At 41.2% G+C, this 18,173-nt stretch overlaps 2 protein-coding genes across 3 annotated transcripts in view; one reads left to right on the top strand and one right to left on the bottom strand.

The window, feature by feature from the left end:
• smtnb (smoothelin b) overlaps positions 1-13,271 on the top strand; it is a 55,973-nt gene extending 42,702 nt beyond the window's left edge. Inside the window, exons 10-20 of the mRNA XM_088298204.1 lie at positions 177-250; positions 6,731-6,901; positions 7,143-7,218; positions 7,362-7,403; positions 7,926-8,105; positions 8,216-8,278; positions 8,390-8,462; positions 8,964-9,134; positions 9,211-9,337; positions 9,493-9,644; positions 12,062-13,271. Coding sequence (XP_088154330.1) covers positions 177-250; positions 6,731-6,901; positions 7,143-7,218; positions 7,362-7,403; positions 7,926-8,105; positions 8,216-8,278; positions 8,390-8,462; positions 8,964-9,134; positions 9,211-9,337; positions 9,493-9,644; positions 12,062-12,215 — 1,283 coding nt within the window. The 3' untranslated portion in view covers positions 12,216-13,271. The remainder of the gene's footprint in view (positions 1-176; positions 251-6,730; positions 6,902-7,142; positions 7,219-7,361; positions 7,404-7,925; positions 8,106-8,215; positions 8,279-8,389; positions 8,463-8,963; positions 9,135-9,210; positions 9,338-9,492; positions 9,645-12,061) is intronic.
• Positions 13,272-13,650: 379 nt separating this feature from the next.
• On the bottom strand, positions 13,651-17,160 carry selenom (selenoprotein M). Of its 2 annotated transcripts, XM_088298171.1 has the most exons (6): positions 16,901-17,160; positions 15,267-15,302; positions 15,145-15,179; positions 14,708-14,786; positions 14,334-14,405; positions 13,651-14,193 (listed from the first exon to the last, which is right to left on the bottom strand). In XM_088298171.1, the coding sequence occupies exons 1-6, from the start codon at positions 16,991-16,993 to the stop codon at positions 13,963-13,965; spliced, it is 546 nt and encodes a 181-aa protein (XP_088154297.1). In that variant the 5' UTR covers positions 16,994-17,160; the 3' UTR covers positions 13,651-13,962. The 2 variants fall into 2 exon arrangements, with proteins under 2 accessions (XP_088154297.1, XP_088154307.1); XM_088298181.1 differs by lacking the exon at positions 14,334-14,405 and having other exon boundaries at positions 16,901-17,131.
• Positions 17,161-18,173: the final 1,013 nt, after the last annotated feature.

Raw genomic sequence — 18,173 nt, 5'->3', positions numbered from 1 at the left:
TTATATATGTTCAAAATGGCATCACGGACATATTTCTTTCTTACATCATATCCGACTACAGTCTTATGTTTATGGCCGTCTGGCATCTTATGTAACTGACTAATGGCTACCGTAGAGGAACATTGTATAACTCGCTTATGTTCAACCCCTGAAATGTAAATCTCTGTCAATTTCAGAGCTGACCCTTGGCCTCAGAGCTATACCGTTCAAGATCTCCACTTCCTCCAGCATCTCTGGATCCTCCATTAAGGTACTGGCTTTGGAATTCAAAATCAACACTGAGGCTTTCCAGAGCTGATCATAACATGTTTTCTAACACACTCCGTAGAGCTTATTGTGCTCAAATGAATCTGTAGTTTCTCTGCAACAGAAATCCCCTATAAAGGAAGCATGCATGTCTGTTCAGTGAAAACCGGACAGAGTAAGAGAAGCAGAGGGACGAGCAGTGTTTATCAAATACAGAGAGGGTAGCCAGTCACATCTTTCCTTCTAGGGTATGTGAAGGAGCGCTAAGGAGGAGGAGGTGCTCAGGGGCATTCCTCCTTTTCTCACAGCCGGCAAATGCCCGCTAAGATCCATCCGGGAAGTGTTGCTTAAATCACATGTGTCTATCATCCATCACACCGAAAGACAAGTAGTTCCATCGAGTCTTTATTTGGCCGCGCTTAAGATGCATCTCTTTTGGGAAGCGTACGCGATGACTGCTGATGGAAGAGAGTGATGGCTGTTCGACGGTGCTCTCCGCTCAATGAGTAGTTGAAATCCAATTTGTTGCCTTCCTCTACCTCCACTGCCCTCCAAGAAAGGAAGTGTTCTGATGAACTGAGGGTAGGGGGGGGTGAGAAGGTGAAGAGAGGTTGGGTCTTGCCTACTCTTTAATGGCACTGGTGAGAGCGGACATAATCTGTTTTCGGGATCAGGGAGTTGGTTAATTGGGGCTAGGAGGAGCCTCCATGGGGCTTCAGGCTTGATATAAGGTGTTGGAATGAGAGCGTGTCCATCACTTCAAGCCTCACTGAGACAAAGGTACCAACGAACTAAGACACTTCATCAGTATTTCACCAGAAGACTTTTGTAGGCGATGAGACTGACGTACCCGATCATATCAACCTAACGTACAGGTAACCTCTTTTTTTTTTTTTTTAAATGATCTTTTTTAAAACATCTTTAAACCACCCAGGACATGACTATATCCAGCAACGTATATGTGCATGACACTCGCTCAGCAAACAAATTCAGCCTAAATTGTTACTTGACTTCCAAGTTTATTTCACCAAGTTTTTCCCTTTGATGGTGAACCACAGACTTTACCGATGACCAGAAAGTGTCGCACACCAGGGATGACTGCATGCTTGCACCACTAGGCACTCGCTATGAAGCGAGGAACCGCAACAATGGCATGATTGTAACAGTTGAACAGGATGACATCTTCGGACTATGACTTTTAAGTCTTTGTAATTTAGTTTCTGTCATTTGCTTTGTAGCAATGTGAAATATGTAACGTGGGTGTTTTTTAAACAATTACATTTAATGTTTGCCTACTTATTTTCATTTTAAAAACACTACATCCAATACAGAGCCGAAGGAAAGTTTTTACTGTTTTATTGTACTTTAAAAAAAATAAGAAAATTTATTAAATTATTATTAAATCTGTTTAGAACGTGCAGTTAGAGGTGTCATAATGAATCCAAAATTAATCAATCTTTCTTTTTTTATTTAACTATTGTGATCGTCGATCAATCATTATTAGTCGTTAAGTTAAAATTGTTTCAATTTCAGCGTCTCAACAGTAAAAATACTCTCATTTCTGTAGTTATTCATGAAAGCAGACTGTTTATATTTGGTTCAATTAAAGTCTCGTAAGACCTTTGCAAAATTCTGCTCTTATTTTGGAAAACAATCAACATTTTTGCCAATTTTCCGACATATCGCAAACCAAATCAGTAACAGAGTTCTAATCAATTTAGGGCCTCAAATGTGTATATAAAAATCTATAGCCATTTATTTGAACATATACGATAGTGACAGCTCAATGTGCAGGTATATTAACTTGGTGTGAATATCCTTGGTGCATCTTGAAATAGGGAAAAAAAATACATAAAATATCTATTAATATGATTTATTTTTACATTTTACACTGCATCTTACCAAGGATTTACAGTTGTGTTCTCTTATTTTTATCGCTGGCCACAACACCATAGGATGTTGCTCTTTGATCTGTTTGTGTGGTCTTGACTCCTCGGTGGTCCACTGATGAAAACCTCCACTGTTATATTTTTATTGCTCTTGCACTGGCGACAGCTGTGGCCAGAGGCAGTGTTGCTTCTTTGCCTTGTCTAACGTATGGATATCTGCCCATCTCATCTGAATGGAATGAATTATTACAGTGTAGCTTACTATGGTTCGAGACCATCGCGATAATGGCAAATATAACTGTCCTGTGTCCATAAAAGTTACATCGCAGCATAGGCAAATACTGTGTGAAATTAGACCTGCAAGATAAACACATTTACATAGCCAAAGCCCAAGATTTCTGAAAATGACAAAGGACTTTCTGCATGTTTCTTTTGGAGTTGCCGCTCATTATTAATGATGTTACACAAAATCAGATTAATGGGGATGAGGTCAAAATGGACCATTCAGTCAGGTGTTTACCAAAGCTCCATATGAAGGCCTCACAGTCTGTTGTCACAGCTGTTCCTGCTCGTCTTGCTGCGCTCGTCCTTGGGCGCCAATATGATAGAGTGTTGACAGCCCCGGTCACAGTTTTTGTCACAGCCACAGAGATAACTCTTGAGCCCCAGATCATACTTGCAACTTGCTGCTTGTATTAACTATGGACCTCCGTGGCACACAGTCAGTGATGGCCTGTCATGGATTTGCACAGTGTGATGATGACCCCGTTGTTAAAATACAGCTGTGCCGTGACACGTGGTGCTTGACGAACCACTTCACATACTGTACATTGCAGATGATAGTCTGGTTTGGGGAGTGGGTGCGAACTAGAAAGTTTTCTACACCTAAATGTCCCCAGTCATATGCAAGATTTACTTAAATTTTATACTTATTCAGATTTATTATTTCTTTGCTCACTGAATGCGTTTATTGCTACACCTAATGGGGTGGCACATTGTATTATTTTTAGAAACAGCAGCAGGAGTTTATACTACAGACTCTTTCTCACTTTCTTTCTCTCTCTCTCTCATGAAGGAGGGAAGATCAAATTCAAGATTAAGAGTTCACTCAAAATATTCCACAATGAAGTGCTTGGCTATGTTGTCATCTTATCTTTGAGATAAAATGTACTGTCATCTGAGTAATACTTATATATATCCTCATACACATGTTCCAATTTTCATTTGCAAATGGACTGCAATGTTCCGGAAACATTTAATGAATTAGCAGCTCCCTCACAAACCTAACATGCACTGAACTCTGTTAGGATTTTGAGGCTGCCGGTCTTTTTTTTTTATCAAATATCAAACAAAAGACATTTAATACGAGAACAATGTCCAAGCGAACCCCCGCTGGTCAGCCTGTCTTTAAGTCCCAAACAACCACACTGATGTTCCTTAAGCACAGTCATGCAATCAAGCTCAAACGAACAATCTCGAGGAGATTAAGACGTGTAATTCTTAAGATCCCATCATCAGCCCAAAACTATATATATATATATATATATATATATGTGTGTGTATATATATGTGTGTGTATATATATGTGTGTATATATATGTATATATATATATATGTATATATTTGTATGTTTGTCTTCCAATGGAAGTGTGAAGGGCAAGAGGACGTGTGCATGTGAGTGCATAGGCGTGTTGTTGTTTTTTTTAATCGATATATAATTGTGCCCTCTCCGGCTTCCACCATTGCCCCACCGCTGACTGGCTCAATAGAATCATGTATGAGCCAGAGATAAATAGACATGTCTGTGGCACCTGGAAAAAGGGGATGGAACTTTTGTTGCCTTGGCAGTGGGATTCCTTGCATGCTCATTGGTTGGCACGGTTTGGGTCATTAAAGGGGGGTGGTTTGTGGGGTGTATAAAGAGCATGTGTTGTTTGACAGGTCCTAGAAAATGACACTTGTTTGCTGGGGGGTTGTTTTCATTATCTGAATGACATTTACATTTTTAGGCCCCTTAGAAAAATATAGAACTTTGCAGCCAGTTAGGACCATTGCGGCAATGCCTGGTGTTAACTTGGACTACGTACCAGACCCAGAGGGTCCAGAGGCACTCGGTAGCCCAGAGAGTGCTTGTTCTGCATCTGGCCTTGAGGAGGTCATTGGAGATTTGCTTTCTCAACAAGAATATGAAGAAGAGCAGTTTGGTGAGAGAAAGTCTGAATTAGCCCTGAGATGTGTGGTGGAGGAGATCCACAGTGACCTCAAGTCATTCAGAAAGCAAGTGGATTCACAGCTGGAGCAGGCACAAGTTCAGATGGTGCCACTGGCCCAGGCACTGGCTAGTTTGCAAGAGGAGAACGTGACGCTGAGGATTCAACAGGAGAGGTTGAAGATGCACGTAGTTGCTCTTTGCAAGGCGATGGGGCTTTCTGATCCCCTTCCCCAAGTTATCTCAACCCCCGTCTCCCATTCTCCACTGAGTGATTCCCCTGCCTGCCCAACAACAAATGTAAAACCTCATCCGACCCATGAGGAAAACTTAACTATTTCAACTGGGGAGGCTCCACCTGTTGAACCCCTGGAAAGAAAACCGAAACCCCAGGACGTGGAATCGGCTTCAAAATGCCTAGAGGCACCAACACCTTTGGAACCTGAGCCCGCGACAGTCTCTCACCCTCCCACGTTTGCGTCCTGCCGCTCTCTCTCTGCTCCTGCCCTGATGGGAAACATTTCATGGAACAGCAGCATTGTGGTGCGCATATGATGATTCCTTTTTTTAAATCTGTTGCTTTAATTTGAACATGTTTTAATTCACATGTGGATGATGGTGATGTGACGTGACCTGAAATTATATTTAACACTGCAGAATAGTTTTGTTTCATCATAACTATTGAAGCCTTAAGTTCTTTATAAGAATTCAATCAAGTTCTAAATTCTATAGATATTAGATTAGTGCTCGCTATTTCCCGTGGGGAGCGGTGACTGTAATATCCCTCAAAAGACCCATTGTGACAGGTGTGTGTGGGTCTACACAGTATTGCTAGTGGATCTGACAGGTGCTACCTGATTGAGAAGAACTGATGTAAATAAATCCGATAAATTGGCCTCAACTCTGTTTCCACAACTAAGACACTGAATTTGGCGAATTGTCTTAAACATGACTTGCGCAAAAAGACTTTTTTTTTCCACCCCCACAAAGCTGCACACATTCGGACTGCTCAACTCGGAGGCCTTGTTTGGCCGCGCTGCAACCCAAAACATTCCTTGTCATTCCACCCAGTCCCGGGGCCACAAGTTCACCAGGATTTGCTCAAAAGTGATCATGCAATACTGGCTTGTCTTGCCGTTGTCCCTCTGTGGGGAGACCTGGTCAGGCCGGGGCCTGCCTAGAAGCGTGGTAGACCGGGATGGAGACAGCTGTCTGAGCTATATCTGGACCTGGACCTGATTACGGCAAAAGCACAGAGGCCGCAGCTTCAGTGGTCTTCCACAGGCATTCAGCACCATGTGAACGTTTTAAGAGGTGTTTTGTTTAGGATTCATGGTCACTGAATATATTTTGGTGTGCGCCTAAGGCGTTTCCCTCCCAAACAACTGCACCGAGGTACTTTCATTATCTTAAATGCTTCCCACAGTGTTGCAACTTCAAAGAAATACACAAAGATTTTAGTGTACGGCCCTTCAAACCACATTAGGTTCATTTTCAATTTCTTTAGTCCCCAATTAGTGGTGTCTTTAGTTTTTATACTTGCAAGCATGTATAGAAGATGTAATTTAGTCATATTACAATGGATTCTTTTAACTATAAGCTGCAGCCACCACCTAAATGTACTTAGTAATGTTTATATACAATAATTAATATTTATAGTTTATGACAGCTGCACTCAACGCTTATTTTACATTGCGATTTTCTGTCCTTTGGAGTTGGTGCGCCGTGCTGAGCCAATGATTTTAATTAGGAACATTAATTCAGTACGTCATACATCGTTGTTTTCTGGAGAGACTCTTCTCATGATTTTAACTGCATTTCGTACAGCCTCGCAACACATTTCACAATGGTTGTAAATCTCCTATGCAATTGATGTATCTTCTCCTATGTGCTGTCTAATGGTGTTACATTAAAAAAAAAAAAAAAAAAAAAAAAATGTTTACACAAACGCACTGTCAGTCACACATAATGAACAAGTGCCTCTCATGTGTTCGCCATCTCTCTTTCTGCCATGGCCAGATGGGGCAGGGGGTGGAAGAAATAATGAGCTATGTGGAGTGGGCAGTCTTTGTCCGAGAAGAGAAGATTATCAGAAGGAGGGAAAACTGTGGGCTTTGAAACCAAGTTCACGGATTCAAGCCTATTATGGTGTTCACCTAAATCCTTCCGTGCCTATTACTTTGTAAATGTCAACAAACTTTGGTTGTGTTTTCTTAACATCACCCTGGTCTGATAATAAAACGCAATAAACTGTTTCAGCCTTAGAGATTCACGTTGCACCCAACTATGGTCACAGTTAAGCAATCTCACAATAAATAAGTAGGCACCTTGCTTTTTTGTGCATGTTTATGTTCTTGCTCTTATTGTCTTGTTTTGTCTCGTGCAGATGGAGATGGAGCCTGTCGCTGCCTCAGAGCCGGTGTTTTCAACCGGGCCGTCAGTCCAGGCGCACATCCCAAATGGTTCCACAATCCAGGCCAATGCTGAGGAATCTCCCGGGAAACTGACTGCTGACCAGTTGGCTGCCATAGAGGATGAAGAGCTCCTCGATAAAATGGTACTTCACACTCAAGTTCAAAATGATTTATACATCCACTTAGTGACAACTACAACAGCTACAGACATGTGCAGAGTTTCTGCGTAGTAAATCTCCACAGCTGGGTTATATTTGGATAATTCATAGACTGTTGCTGTGTGTTGGCACATTATCATCGTCAGAATAGCATGTGTAAACAGTTGTGACCCGAATTGTGTAAGGACTAACCTCTCATTGTTACTATTTGTATCCCTTCCAACAGCTTGATGACTCCAAAGATTTTGAGGAAAGGAAAATGATCCGTGCAGCCATGAGGGACCTTCGCAAGAAAAAGAGAGGTAACAATCTATTACTTCTATCATGGCTGATAAAATGCCTCGAGAATTCAAACGTGTAAAAGTCACTGACGCAAGGATGGGTTGCATATTGCAAATAAGCTCAGTGGGAATTTCCCAAATATGTCCATTCACTCTGCTCTCAGAGGCCATGCTGGGGTGTACTCAAGAGGAGATAGGTAGGACAGGTTGGTTTGCAGTACGGTTTAACAGCTCATATGCTTGCGTTTTCAGTTTTGCTTGTGTGAGATTGCACCATACCACCATTGTAAAGCAACTACAATGGAATAAAACGCACATTTGTCATGTGTTGGTCAATGCAAGATAGTTTGAAGCATGCTTCTTGTGTTTTTTGTTTGAGAGCAGCATTTGCCATTCACCGCATCAGAAGTTCTGAAATTTCACACATCTACTTCATTCATGCAGATATGTCAAGTGATGTATGAAATTCTAAGTGCATGATACGGTTATAACTAAAAGTTGCAAGTAAAGTGAAGGTCTAAATCATTTGAAACTTCAAAATATTTTTTGGGGTGATCATTGCATTTTGTCACTGTTTGCACATTACACTCGACAGAAGTCTTCATGCACTTTCCCTCGGAAGCCCGTTTTATCCCTATTTGTGGAAGTAAAGACTTTTAACCTCTTTTTGTCCACCTCGCTTCTCTCCCTCTCCTCTCTCTGTTCTATCTGTTTCATCTTCTCTCCAGATCAGAGAGAAAAAGAACGTGAGACCCGTCTACAGGAGCTCCGGCAGCAGAGAGACGAGCGTTCGAACAAAAGTCGTGCGGGAGTCGGAGCGGGAGAAGTGGTGATGAGGAAGGTGGAGAAGTCTGCAGATGGCTCCACCCTGAGCCAAGTCACCAAGACAGACCGCTTCACTCAGTCGGGTATTTTTTTTGCCATTTTGCTTTTTCCTGCCTCCCTAAAATCATGCATTTGATTGAACCTGCTGAGAATGTACGAGCTGCGCTTCTCAACTAATGTCGTGTGTGCTTAGATGATGGGAGCAGATCATCTCGCAGCACTGTTGTTGAGGCTAGTTATGTGCAGAAAACAGACAGTGAGTTGTCACTTCTTTCCCTCTTTTGAATCACTTGAATTCATATGCGAAACAGGCAGTGTTCAGAACGGGTGTGAGTGTTTGACTCGCATCTTTCTCTCGACTTTTTAGGAGGGACAGTCCAGTCTAAATCATTCAGCTACTCATCTGCATCCTCCTCCAATACAAGCCAAAAAGTAGGCAGGTGAGTCGTTGGTTTCCTCAGTTTGGCCTTATTATTGGAACCTTATTATTAATATCCACAATAAATGGTTCTGTGAATTATTTTTTTTTTTAAATGGATGTCATTAACCAGGAATTGTCACAACTGGTACAATAGGTTATGCGATGGGATTTTAATTAAATACGTTTTCATTATTGACCCCAAAAAAATCAAACATATCTCTACCCTTAATACAGGGATACGCAATGTTTCAAGTATATAATCCATTAGAAAGCACGCTATATTAATAGAAATTAACAGGTTCCTTTAGAATGGTTAAAAAATTGTGATAAGATCTCCTTATATGAATAAGTTCCCAAATGTGAACAAGAAACAATAAAAAAAAATGCCATTTTCGGCAAAAAGCCCATTCAAAAAATATGAATTAAACTTAACGTTTGCATCATTTTAACATACAGTGACACACAATTACGAGATTGTCAGTCTTTTTCTAATGAAGTGTTACATATACGATTATTTCAGCGTGTTCGATCGTGAAGACGAGTCATCGTCTCGCAGTGGCGGGTTGGCCGCGGTGGAGCGAAGGCAAGCCGAGAGACGCAAGGAGCTGATGAGGGCGCAGACTTTGCCCAAGACCTCGGCCATGCAGGCCCGCAAAGCCATGATAGAAAAGCTGGAGAAGGAGGGAGGCGGGTGAGGATAAACACGGAGAGACTAACCAAAGTTAGAAAAGAGCAAGCAAGTATTGACATCAACTTTCCTCTTTAAGCCCGGGACATCAGGTGGTCTCCAAAGTAAACAAGGTCCAGCGTTCCACCAGCTTTGGTGTACCTAACGCTAACTCCATCAAGCAGATGCTGCTCGACTGGTGCCGTGCCAAGACCCGCTCATATGAGGTGCACCTCCAAGCCACGTGCTCGCCACTCTCCTTTCATGCCACCCGTTAAAAGTCGAGGCCAACCTGCTAATGCGCCCTCGGCCGGGGATAATATCTAACTAGCCAAGGAATGTTTCCATCACTAAACTGTCCATGTTTCCTCTCCTCCATCAGCATGTGGATATACAAAACTTTTCATCCAGCTGGAGCAACGGCATGGCATTCTGCGCCCTGGTGCACAACTTCTTTCCAGAGGCCTTTGACTACAGCTCTCTGAGTCCCAGCAACCGCAGGCAAAACTTTGAGGTGGCCTTCAGCAATGCAGAGTGAGTTCAAACGCACAACTAGGGTGACTCGGTCATTGGTGAGTCACCAATTCAGCCTTGTCGTTTCTGACGTGGATAAACCATGTAGCGTAGGCTTACCTAATTCATCCTTGTACCGAATATATGGATGAAACGGCAAAATATAGATAAGCCAATGCAAGAGCTGTATTAATAACAGTCAGAGCTCTTGTCTTTTAACATGTTTATTACTCTGCATTCACCTCAGAAATGATTTTCTGTGATTTGTGTCTTACCTTATTAGGTGAGTAGCCAAGAACAAATATTTCAGCCAATGTTGTAATACTTTCAAATCTAATGGAAAAAGCAGTCAAATGCCAAGTGAGTGCAGTGCCCTTTTTACACATCGAAGAGCATTCCTTGTGAACACAGGGTGTCCTCAGTTTACCACAGTCCCGACATGGCGTTCCAAGGGTACGAACTGTCACACGGCACATGAAAGGACACTCAGTTACCACAATCTTTTTTTCCCCTTTTGATGTTTTTTTATTTTTATTATTTTTTTTTTAATACAATGGTATTCATCATAATTCAGACTTAACCATTGCATTGGTGACTTGGGTACAAATTTGAGTTACTGGGTCATATGTTGAGGACCCTTGACACAAAAGCAAAATAAACCAAAAATACGTTATCTTTAATAATATAAGACTGATTACCAGGACTCTGCCATCTCATCTCCTTTCGAATCCACAGAGCTGTTGGCAAAAAAAACAATCAAGTTAAAAAAAAGGTCCACCCATCAGCCTTGCGATATCGTCTCCCTCCTTTTTTCCTCTTCTTCCCACACTCATTTTGATTTCTCTTGTCGTCATACCATACCTGTGATGTCACCCATGTGCACCATGCCCACACTGGTTTGTGATTTATGGACTGTCACCTGACCACAGTCACCACCTGAGTGCTTGTGTGTGGATGTGCACTCTTCACATGTACTGAGGCCACTTGCATTTTTTTTTTATCTGAAGTCAGCACATACAAAGTTTTCCAGTCACCTTATGATAATAGTTGTATTGTTTTAATGCAAAAAAAGGCTAAATGAGCATCACCTGATGCTCATTTGACAGTTTCGTCTCATGTCTGTTTGTGTATTCTATTCCACATATGTACGATGTTTAAGAAGCATGTCAACACATTTTTTGTGTGCACACTGCGAATGTAATATTTGTTTGTTTGTCTCTCTCTCTCTCTCTCTGTCCACTGAATCTGTATCATGGCTGCTCACTGCATTATCTGCATTATCTCCTTTGTGTATTTTCCCATCTGTTTGTCCTCCTCGTCTTTTCTCATTTTCTTTTCTTCATCCCTTGTATCGTTCGCCTCCTCCTCTGTCTGTGTCCATCCCCGATCCTTGCCGGGCGCAGGAAACTAGTGGACTGTCCGCAGCTACTGGACGTGGATGACATGGTGAAGATGCGCGAGCCCGATTGGAAGTGTGTGTACACGTACCTGCAGGAGTTCTACAGGGGTCTGGTGACCAAAGGCCTGGTTAAAACCAAAAACTCCTCCTAAAGTCGCACCCGAGCCTAAAAGCGAACCCATGGTGAGAGAGGGAAAAGCAAGCCTTACTGTGGTTCTTCTCAGCATGTTTTGTCAATTGTACGTGGAATGTATATGCAAAGAGGACATTTTGTTCATCTTTGAGAAGAGCCAAACATGGTATTCTTGTGTCCCTTTGTGCATATTATCCAGACTTTGACTGAGGCATCTGGCCAGGTCGACCTGCTCTTAAACACTCTAAAAGGAATAAATGTATCACAGCGTTTCAAACAGACAGCTTCGGAGGCAAAACAGGAAAAAAAAGTCATCAGAAAGCTTGTGTTGTAGCTCATGGTTTCTTTTAATCAAGTGATAGTTTACATGTGTTTATGCATTAGGCTTTCAAACCCTTTTAAAGACGGCTTTAAAGCAAGAATGATTCACATCTGTGGTTGCTAAAATAGAAAATGACTTACTTTACAATGTTGTTTATGTTCTCATGCCGGAGGGCAGACTGTGCCATTTTTGATTGACTGCATTGTGGAGAACGCTGAGATAGAAGAGCTGCCTTATGTACGCATACTGCCACCATGTGGTCAGTGTGTGTAGTGCTCACTTGAAGCTGTTTGATGTTGCAGTATCAAAATTCATTTTTCGAATTAGAAGGATATAACTCCATCCTTGCTTGCAATCTCATTAGATCGTACTGTACACCTGATCAAATGAACAATTTGATGAGATTATTGAGAGCGGTTCAAATTGTTCTTATAAAAAGATAAGACAATGATCAGCTTTGATAGTACTTAATGAAATTATGAATGTGGTGTATTTTGGCTCGTCCCTTTATCAAACAGAAAGAGGATTGTAGTTACCGCTTGCTCATCGTCACACTCATGCTGTCTCTCTGAATGCCCCCCCAGGACGTACGCCAACTGCATGCCTCTGCTGGAAGTGGAGGACATGATGATCATGGGGAACAAACCCGACTCCAAATGCGTGTTCACCTACGTGCAGTCTCTGGTCAACCACCTTCGCAGGCACGAGATGGCCATGGGTCGGCCCTATGACCTTTGACGTGTGTTTTGTGACAAACGTTGAGCCTCGGTGTGCCGGGTCACACCTTCGCTAGCGAACAAGGCAGGGCGGATTGTTTTTGTTTGAGTGTGTTAAATATTTCCGTCAGCAGTGTTGCCCTCTCCTGGATAAATTCACATGTATTTTCCGACAAGATGCTCCTGAAGGAGCAAACTTTAACCATAACATTTGAACACAACCACCCTTTTAGTGTCTTTAGCTTTTTTTCTTTGCCCTAATTCAGTCGTACGTATGCTAGTGACACACAGCAAGAGGCAACACTATACATTACTATTCCTTTTTTTAACTTATTTATACATCTATTTTCTATTGTAAATTCAATGTCATCAGTCCCACTAAACAATAATTCTTGTGATGCATTATTGGCATTTAATGTTGGTACGTTGAAATTTTTGACCCAACTCTGGTCGTATTATATTTAGTTTTAAGTTATTATTCTCCATCTGGTGTAATTTAGGATATTCCTATTTAATGCATTCGCACTGGGTTGTTCATTTGTAGTACATATACAACTATATTCTTATCAGTGTAAGATCGGCTGTCTGACGTCTGCAGTGCTACTGAACACAAGTATCAAGTTTGGGCAAAACTTGTGTACTGTTTTAATGTGTGTCACGATGACAAATGATCTTGCCAGCAACACCTTTGTTTGTTCTTAATTGTAGGCTTTTGGAGAAAAGGGACAACTCTAGTAGTAATGATTAAAAAAAAAAAATGAAAGTATAGAACTGATGAGCTCCAGCTCTCCCTTGTAACAAAACATAAGCAAACATGAGTGCATGTTTATATTTTACAACTAAAATAATTTTCAATTTTTTTTTAAATTATGTTTTCATGTCTACAATTTGCAGTGTTTTAAGTTCTTGGTTGGATAAAACTAAATGTATTCACTCTATTGTGTAGATCTTTACAGTTAAAATGTTATCCTAGTGCCACCAACTAAGACAGAAACGGTCCACGGGACGGGAGTGTTGCACATAAGATGTTTCTGTGCACCGCACCTCAATGTGAATTCATTAAAGTAGACAAAATTTCTTTGTGTTGTATTATTTCTCTTTGGGGTCTGAATGTGGCGTACTGCAGCTGATACAATGTTGTAAGGGCCCATGAGAGGGATCATTCGGGATAACTCAAATTTGCTCTTTAAATGATTTTCACTACCACTGAGATTTTCATTAGGAAAGGTGTTTTGGTAACTCCAGGACTAAATCATGCAACTATACCCAGAAAATAATTATGGTGGTAATTTAAAAAAAAAAAAAAGGGTATTCTACAAAAAAAAAAAAGTTTCAGAATTAAGTTTAAGTAGCAGAAGTTTTTTTTTCCACTGTTAAACTGTTGGATCTGCCAACGTATAAGCATGCCTGTACTCAGCCCAATTGTAGTTTACTTTCTCCTGTAAAACAATAATGCATTTGTTGTAAACATTTTATTCATTTACAGTGGTGACACTTGAATCTTGCGTTTGGCAACCCGCTCACAAGTACATGTAGCATCCGCCTCAGACCAATCAACAGATTTTAAGCCTGCGGCTTCATTGGGTAGCTCATGGGTCGGGAGCAGACACAAGTGGAAACAAGTGAGGCGACCTCGATATGACAAAGAATTACAAATGAAATGCCATGAACCAATCAGTGCAGAAATAAGTCATTTAGTGGTTTGTCCCTCCACTGTTCCGGGATCTGCTTCTCTTGTCCCGCAGCAGTCCCATATTGTAAGATTGTTGTTATAGGTCACTGTGCTTGGCCTCGGGTTCAGGCTCAGAGGGGGCGTTCTCGGTGACCCCAGAGGCAGTGGCACGCTCGGATGCTGGCTTACTTTTAAACGGGCTGTCTTTGGCAGGAGCGAACTTGAACTTTTCTGGCACTTGGTCATCTGCTTTAGCCTTCTTGTAGAAGCCCAGTTGGTCCAGAAGACCGTTGATCTCTGAGCGCGTCATGTCAGACAAGGCGACCCGCTGAGGAAACATGACACCATGACTCAGATCTCCTCAGTTGCTAAATCAGAAGCCAAAATCTTAAAAAAAAAGAAAATCTAAACTATTGTGCAGAACGCTTTTATACTTTGTGCATTTGTATTTTGGTGGCGATTGCTCACCGTTTTAAACACAACTGACAGTTCGAGCGCGATTAAATCGCTTGCCTCCCTGCTGTGATGTAGACGCTGAAACTGGGAAAAAAAGAAGCCAAGCTCCAAAAGAGGGCATGGAAATTTATCGTAAATCTCATCACAAAAAAAAATAATAAATCACTACAGTCTTCTAGAGGGGGAGCATTTTAGTACTGATGTCATTTTTACATGCAAACCTATTATAGAAGTGGCAATGTTAACGTCAGTGAAGCGTCCCTTAATGGGTTTGATATAGTGCATTTGGAAAACGTTGCAAACTGTAATCACAGGACTTAACATTTTTGAGTAACTGCAACCGGAGCATGTGCCGATGTAATTGCAATCAAGACAAAACAACTTACATCCAACTCCTCGTAGTAATGGTTCAGGAGGACAAGCTCAGGGTCGGCCCCAGGGATGTGCTTCATCACTAGGTTATGGCTGAGGGAGCGCTGGTCAAGGACTGTTGGACATCTTATGCCGCCTACGTACTGTACCATGCAAAACGCTTTACTTCATCCAATTTGCTGTGATCAATGCCTTTCCATCCCTAGATTGTCTCAGTTGCGCACGTACTTTACATACACTCAAGCTAACCTGTTCAAAAAGAAAATAAGGGCACATCTTGGTTTGTTTGTCCCGATTTCTGTTAGTTGGCGGTCTACCTTTTAGTTAGATTAAATGTATAAGTGCCCGAGGGGAAATGTAGGATTCTGAACACAAAGGAGATACCGTTACATCTCATTTTTCAAAGTTGATTTCTCATACAGTTATGAAGGTGTGTTTCACAAAAGGATACTAAAGAGGAACATCCTCGACCACAAAGGCTTTGACCTGCACACAGAAGTAAACGCTGAGTTACATGTCTACCAGAGATAATTGCCATCAACATTTGTGTTATTGCTGCTTATTACAACTTACCTCTCGGAGCCTATTCAACTGTCATCCACCACATGACTGCAAAGAGACATTGTTATTGAAAACATATTTTGCAGTTTGTGTCAGCAGATTTGGGCAGTAACAAGCAACTTGTCACAGCAATTTGAACCCAACATAATTTAGCTTCGGCGGGCATAATGTTAAGAACTCTTACTTTTACTCTAATTACATTGAGTTACATTCTACTTGCATTTTATCTTTATAGGATTATGTAATAATCGCATCTTAATGAGTCCATTGTGTTGTTTAACAATTGTAAACAGAGTTAATTTCAGATCACTTCTCATGGCTACATTTGCCTCATTATGTATTCTTGTTTCTACGTGCCCACGTTCTAATTAATATTGTGTTTGTGAAAAATGAATTAAGTAGAAAAATCCACGTGTTTTTTTTTTTTTGTTTGTTTTTTTTGCACATAAATGAAAAAACTGAATCTGGAGCCCAGAATGAAATGACAAATTAGCGTCAAACATGGTTATGTCCCTTTCAATTCTGCAGACTTTCAATTTAAAATAATGCACAACATTTATCCTCGCAATAACTTGTTTTCCAAGTTCACTGTCTTTGATGATAAATGCTCGCCTGGCAAGCCACAGCTTCAAAGAAAGTGAGTGCATGCTGACAAGTTTGTGATTAGTCATACGCTGTTATTTGGCAATTTTACTTACACAAAACAGGAATGTCCAAATCCTTTCCATTATTTCAAGTATTTCATGTAGAGTTTAATCTATGTAAATACCTTCAAAATTAAAAGAATGGAACAATCGCTAGTTGACCTCAAAAGTGCCGTATGGGGGTGTGTGTCTGTTAAATATTAAATGGCTCTTTATACACTTGCTTATATGTACAATTACGAAAAAAATCTTAAACCTGAGTAAAGATCCAAAGTGCAGTCACATGTTGCACGTTTACATTTAAAAGTGATAACGTCAAATGAAGTTCACTAGTAGCAGTGTATTTTAGGTTCATCTCACCAAAGCCCCAAATCATTAACATTTTGTGAGTAGGGCAGTATTTGAATCCATTTTTTTAACTTCCCATGCCCTGTGGAAGAGCTGCTTAACCTATTTGATGGAAACGGGAGAGTAAGGTTTCAAGTTGTGGGCGTTCCCGTTCAAACAATAGTGACAGACAGCACGCTTTTGTTCGACTGTGGAAGTAGGCCAGCTATTCCCCTTGAGGAAGTACATCACGTACAACACTTCATCCCACCTCTGCTTTTGTCTTTTTTCCCCTGCAGATTTTAAAAAGTAAAATACAGAACGCGTGGGCCATATAGTATCAAAATCACAATATTCTCACGTGAAATATACTGTAGTACGTTTTAGTGTGCTGTAGCTGTTTTAGTATTCTTCCACGCATGCGCAAACCGATAAAAAAACCGCACTGTGAAATCATTACAAGTGGTACTCGGTTTACGACTGAGTTTCCGTACATACGTCGCAGCGCGTCTTAATCTACCACTCACTAAGCAATGCTAATGCAGTAGTCAACTCAGTAAATCCGTGTATAACGTATTACTGCGCCGTTCGTAAAATCGAAATGTCGTAAACCAAGAAGCCCTTGAAACATCTCTGTCTCGCTGTCCGGTGCCAGTGTCGAGTATTCTACAGTACCTCCAACCTGGCCCGAGCCAGGTCCTGCAGTTTGTTGAGGTCCACCTCATATGAGGACGCACAGGAAAGGAGACTGAATAGCAGCAGCCACATTGTACCGATTCACAAGCTACTGTCGATGTTGCACACACCTGAAGAGGATGTGCAGTAGAAGTGAGGATGAGGAGAAATATTGTGCTCGCTTTGCGACGTCACGTCCGCATCGCGTGCCACGTCAAAGGGTTCCACTGGACAGTGGGCGTGGTCAAAGTCTTACAAGATACATTTCATTTGGTTAACGCATGAAGAGAATGTTTTTTTAAGAGTTATTTGCAGAGGTGTCAATTTTTTTTTTGAGTCTTGTGTAAAAGCACAAATGCATAGTGGATGATTTAACTCCTGTACTTAAAATCTAAGTAAAAACAAAAACAAAAAGGAAGAAAAAGAACTTCCAGGTTGATCAGGCTACAATAGATGCCAAGTAGGCAAATGGAGCGCTGCAAGAAGATGACTTCAGTGTAGCGAGTCCTCACCCAGTTGATCAGAGCCGTAATCTCCATAGCAGCACCTCCGAGAATGTGGTCAGCCTCCGATCTTGTACCGGTCAGTTGCTGTAGAATCAAAACAGCTACTTCCAAATCAGTCACAATCACCTAATTCCAAAGCCAAGGAACTGGGGGCAGAAAAGAGAACAGAAGTAGTAAACAGACCAACAAATAATTCAATTAAAAAGAGAAGACAAAAGTATCTTACCAAAATGAACATACATTGACAACATTTAAACACATTAACAAAACACTTGAAAAACAACTGCCAACCGTGCCACAGCCAACCAGCAGGATGGCCCAGCCAGGACCCTGTGATTGCGGGTGACCAACTGGCCTCTCTCAACCAGGAGGGCAACAACAGAAAGTTGGTCTTGTTAGGTGGCTGTGAATAAGTTAGTAGAGCGCGTTATCTAGTGAGCCAATGTTCAACTGTTTGAATCTTACCTGTTTATTTTGCTGCGGCTGTCGTTTTGTTTTTACTGGTGGCACCCGCAACCTGACTTAATGAAATCTTTCGCTTTCAACTCAACATGAGACTGTCGCTGTGCTGCTATTATTCTGGTATCTATTGTAAATGTACTTGTGTTTTAATTTGTGTTCGAGTTACCTGCTAATTATATGGAAAGCACTTCGTTACAGCTCCAGCTGTTGGGAAATGCGTTGTATAAATAAAATTGTATTGTATTGTATTGACATTCTTATGATTTTACATGTCTTTTACAGTGTGTGTAAAATAACACAGCGAA

This window comes from Idiotropiscis lumnitzeri, chromosome 1 (assembly GCF_059441095.1).
Source record: "Idiotropiscis lumnitzeri isolate Australia: NSW breed Sydney's pygmy pipehorse chromosome 1, RoL_Ilum_1.0, whole genome shotgun sequence".
NCBI classification, from domain to species: domain Eukaryota; kingdom Metazoa; phylum Chordata; class Actinopteri; order Syngnathiformes; family Syngnathidae; genus Idiotropiscis; species Idiotropiscis lumnitzeri.
This window is presented reverse-complemented; position numbering and strand designations above follow the sequence as displayed.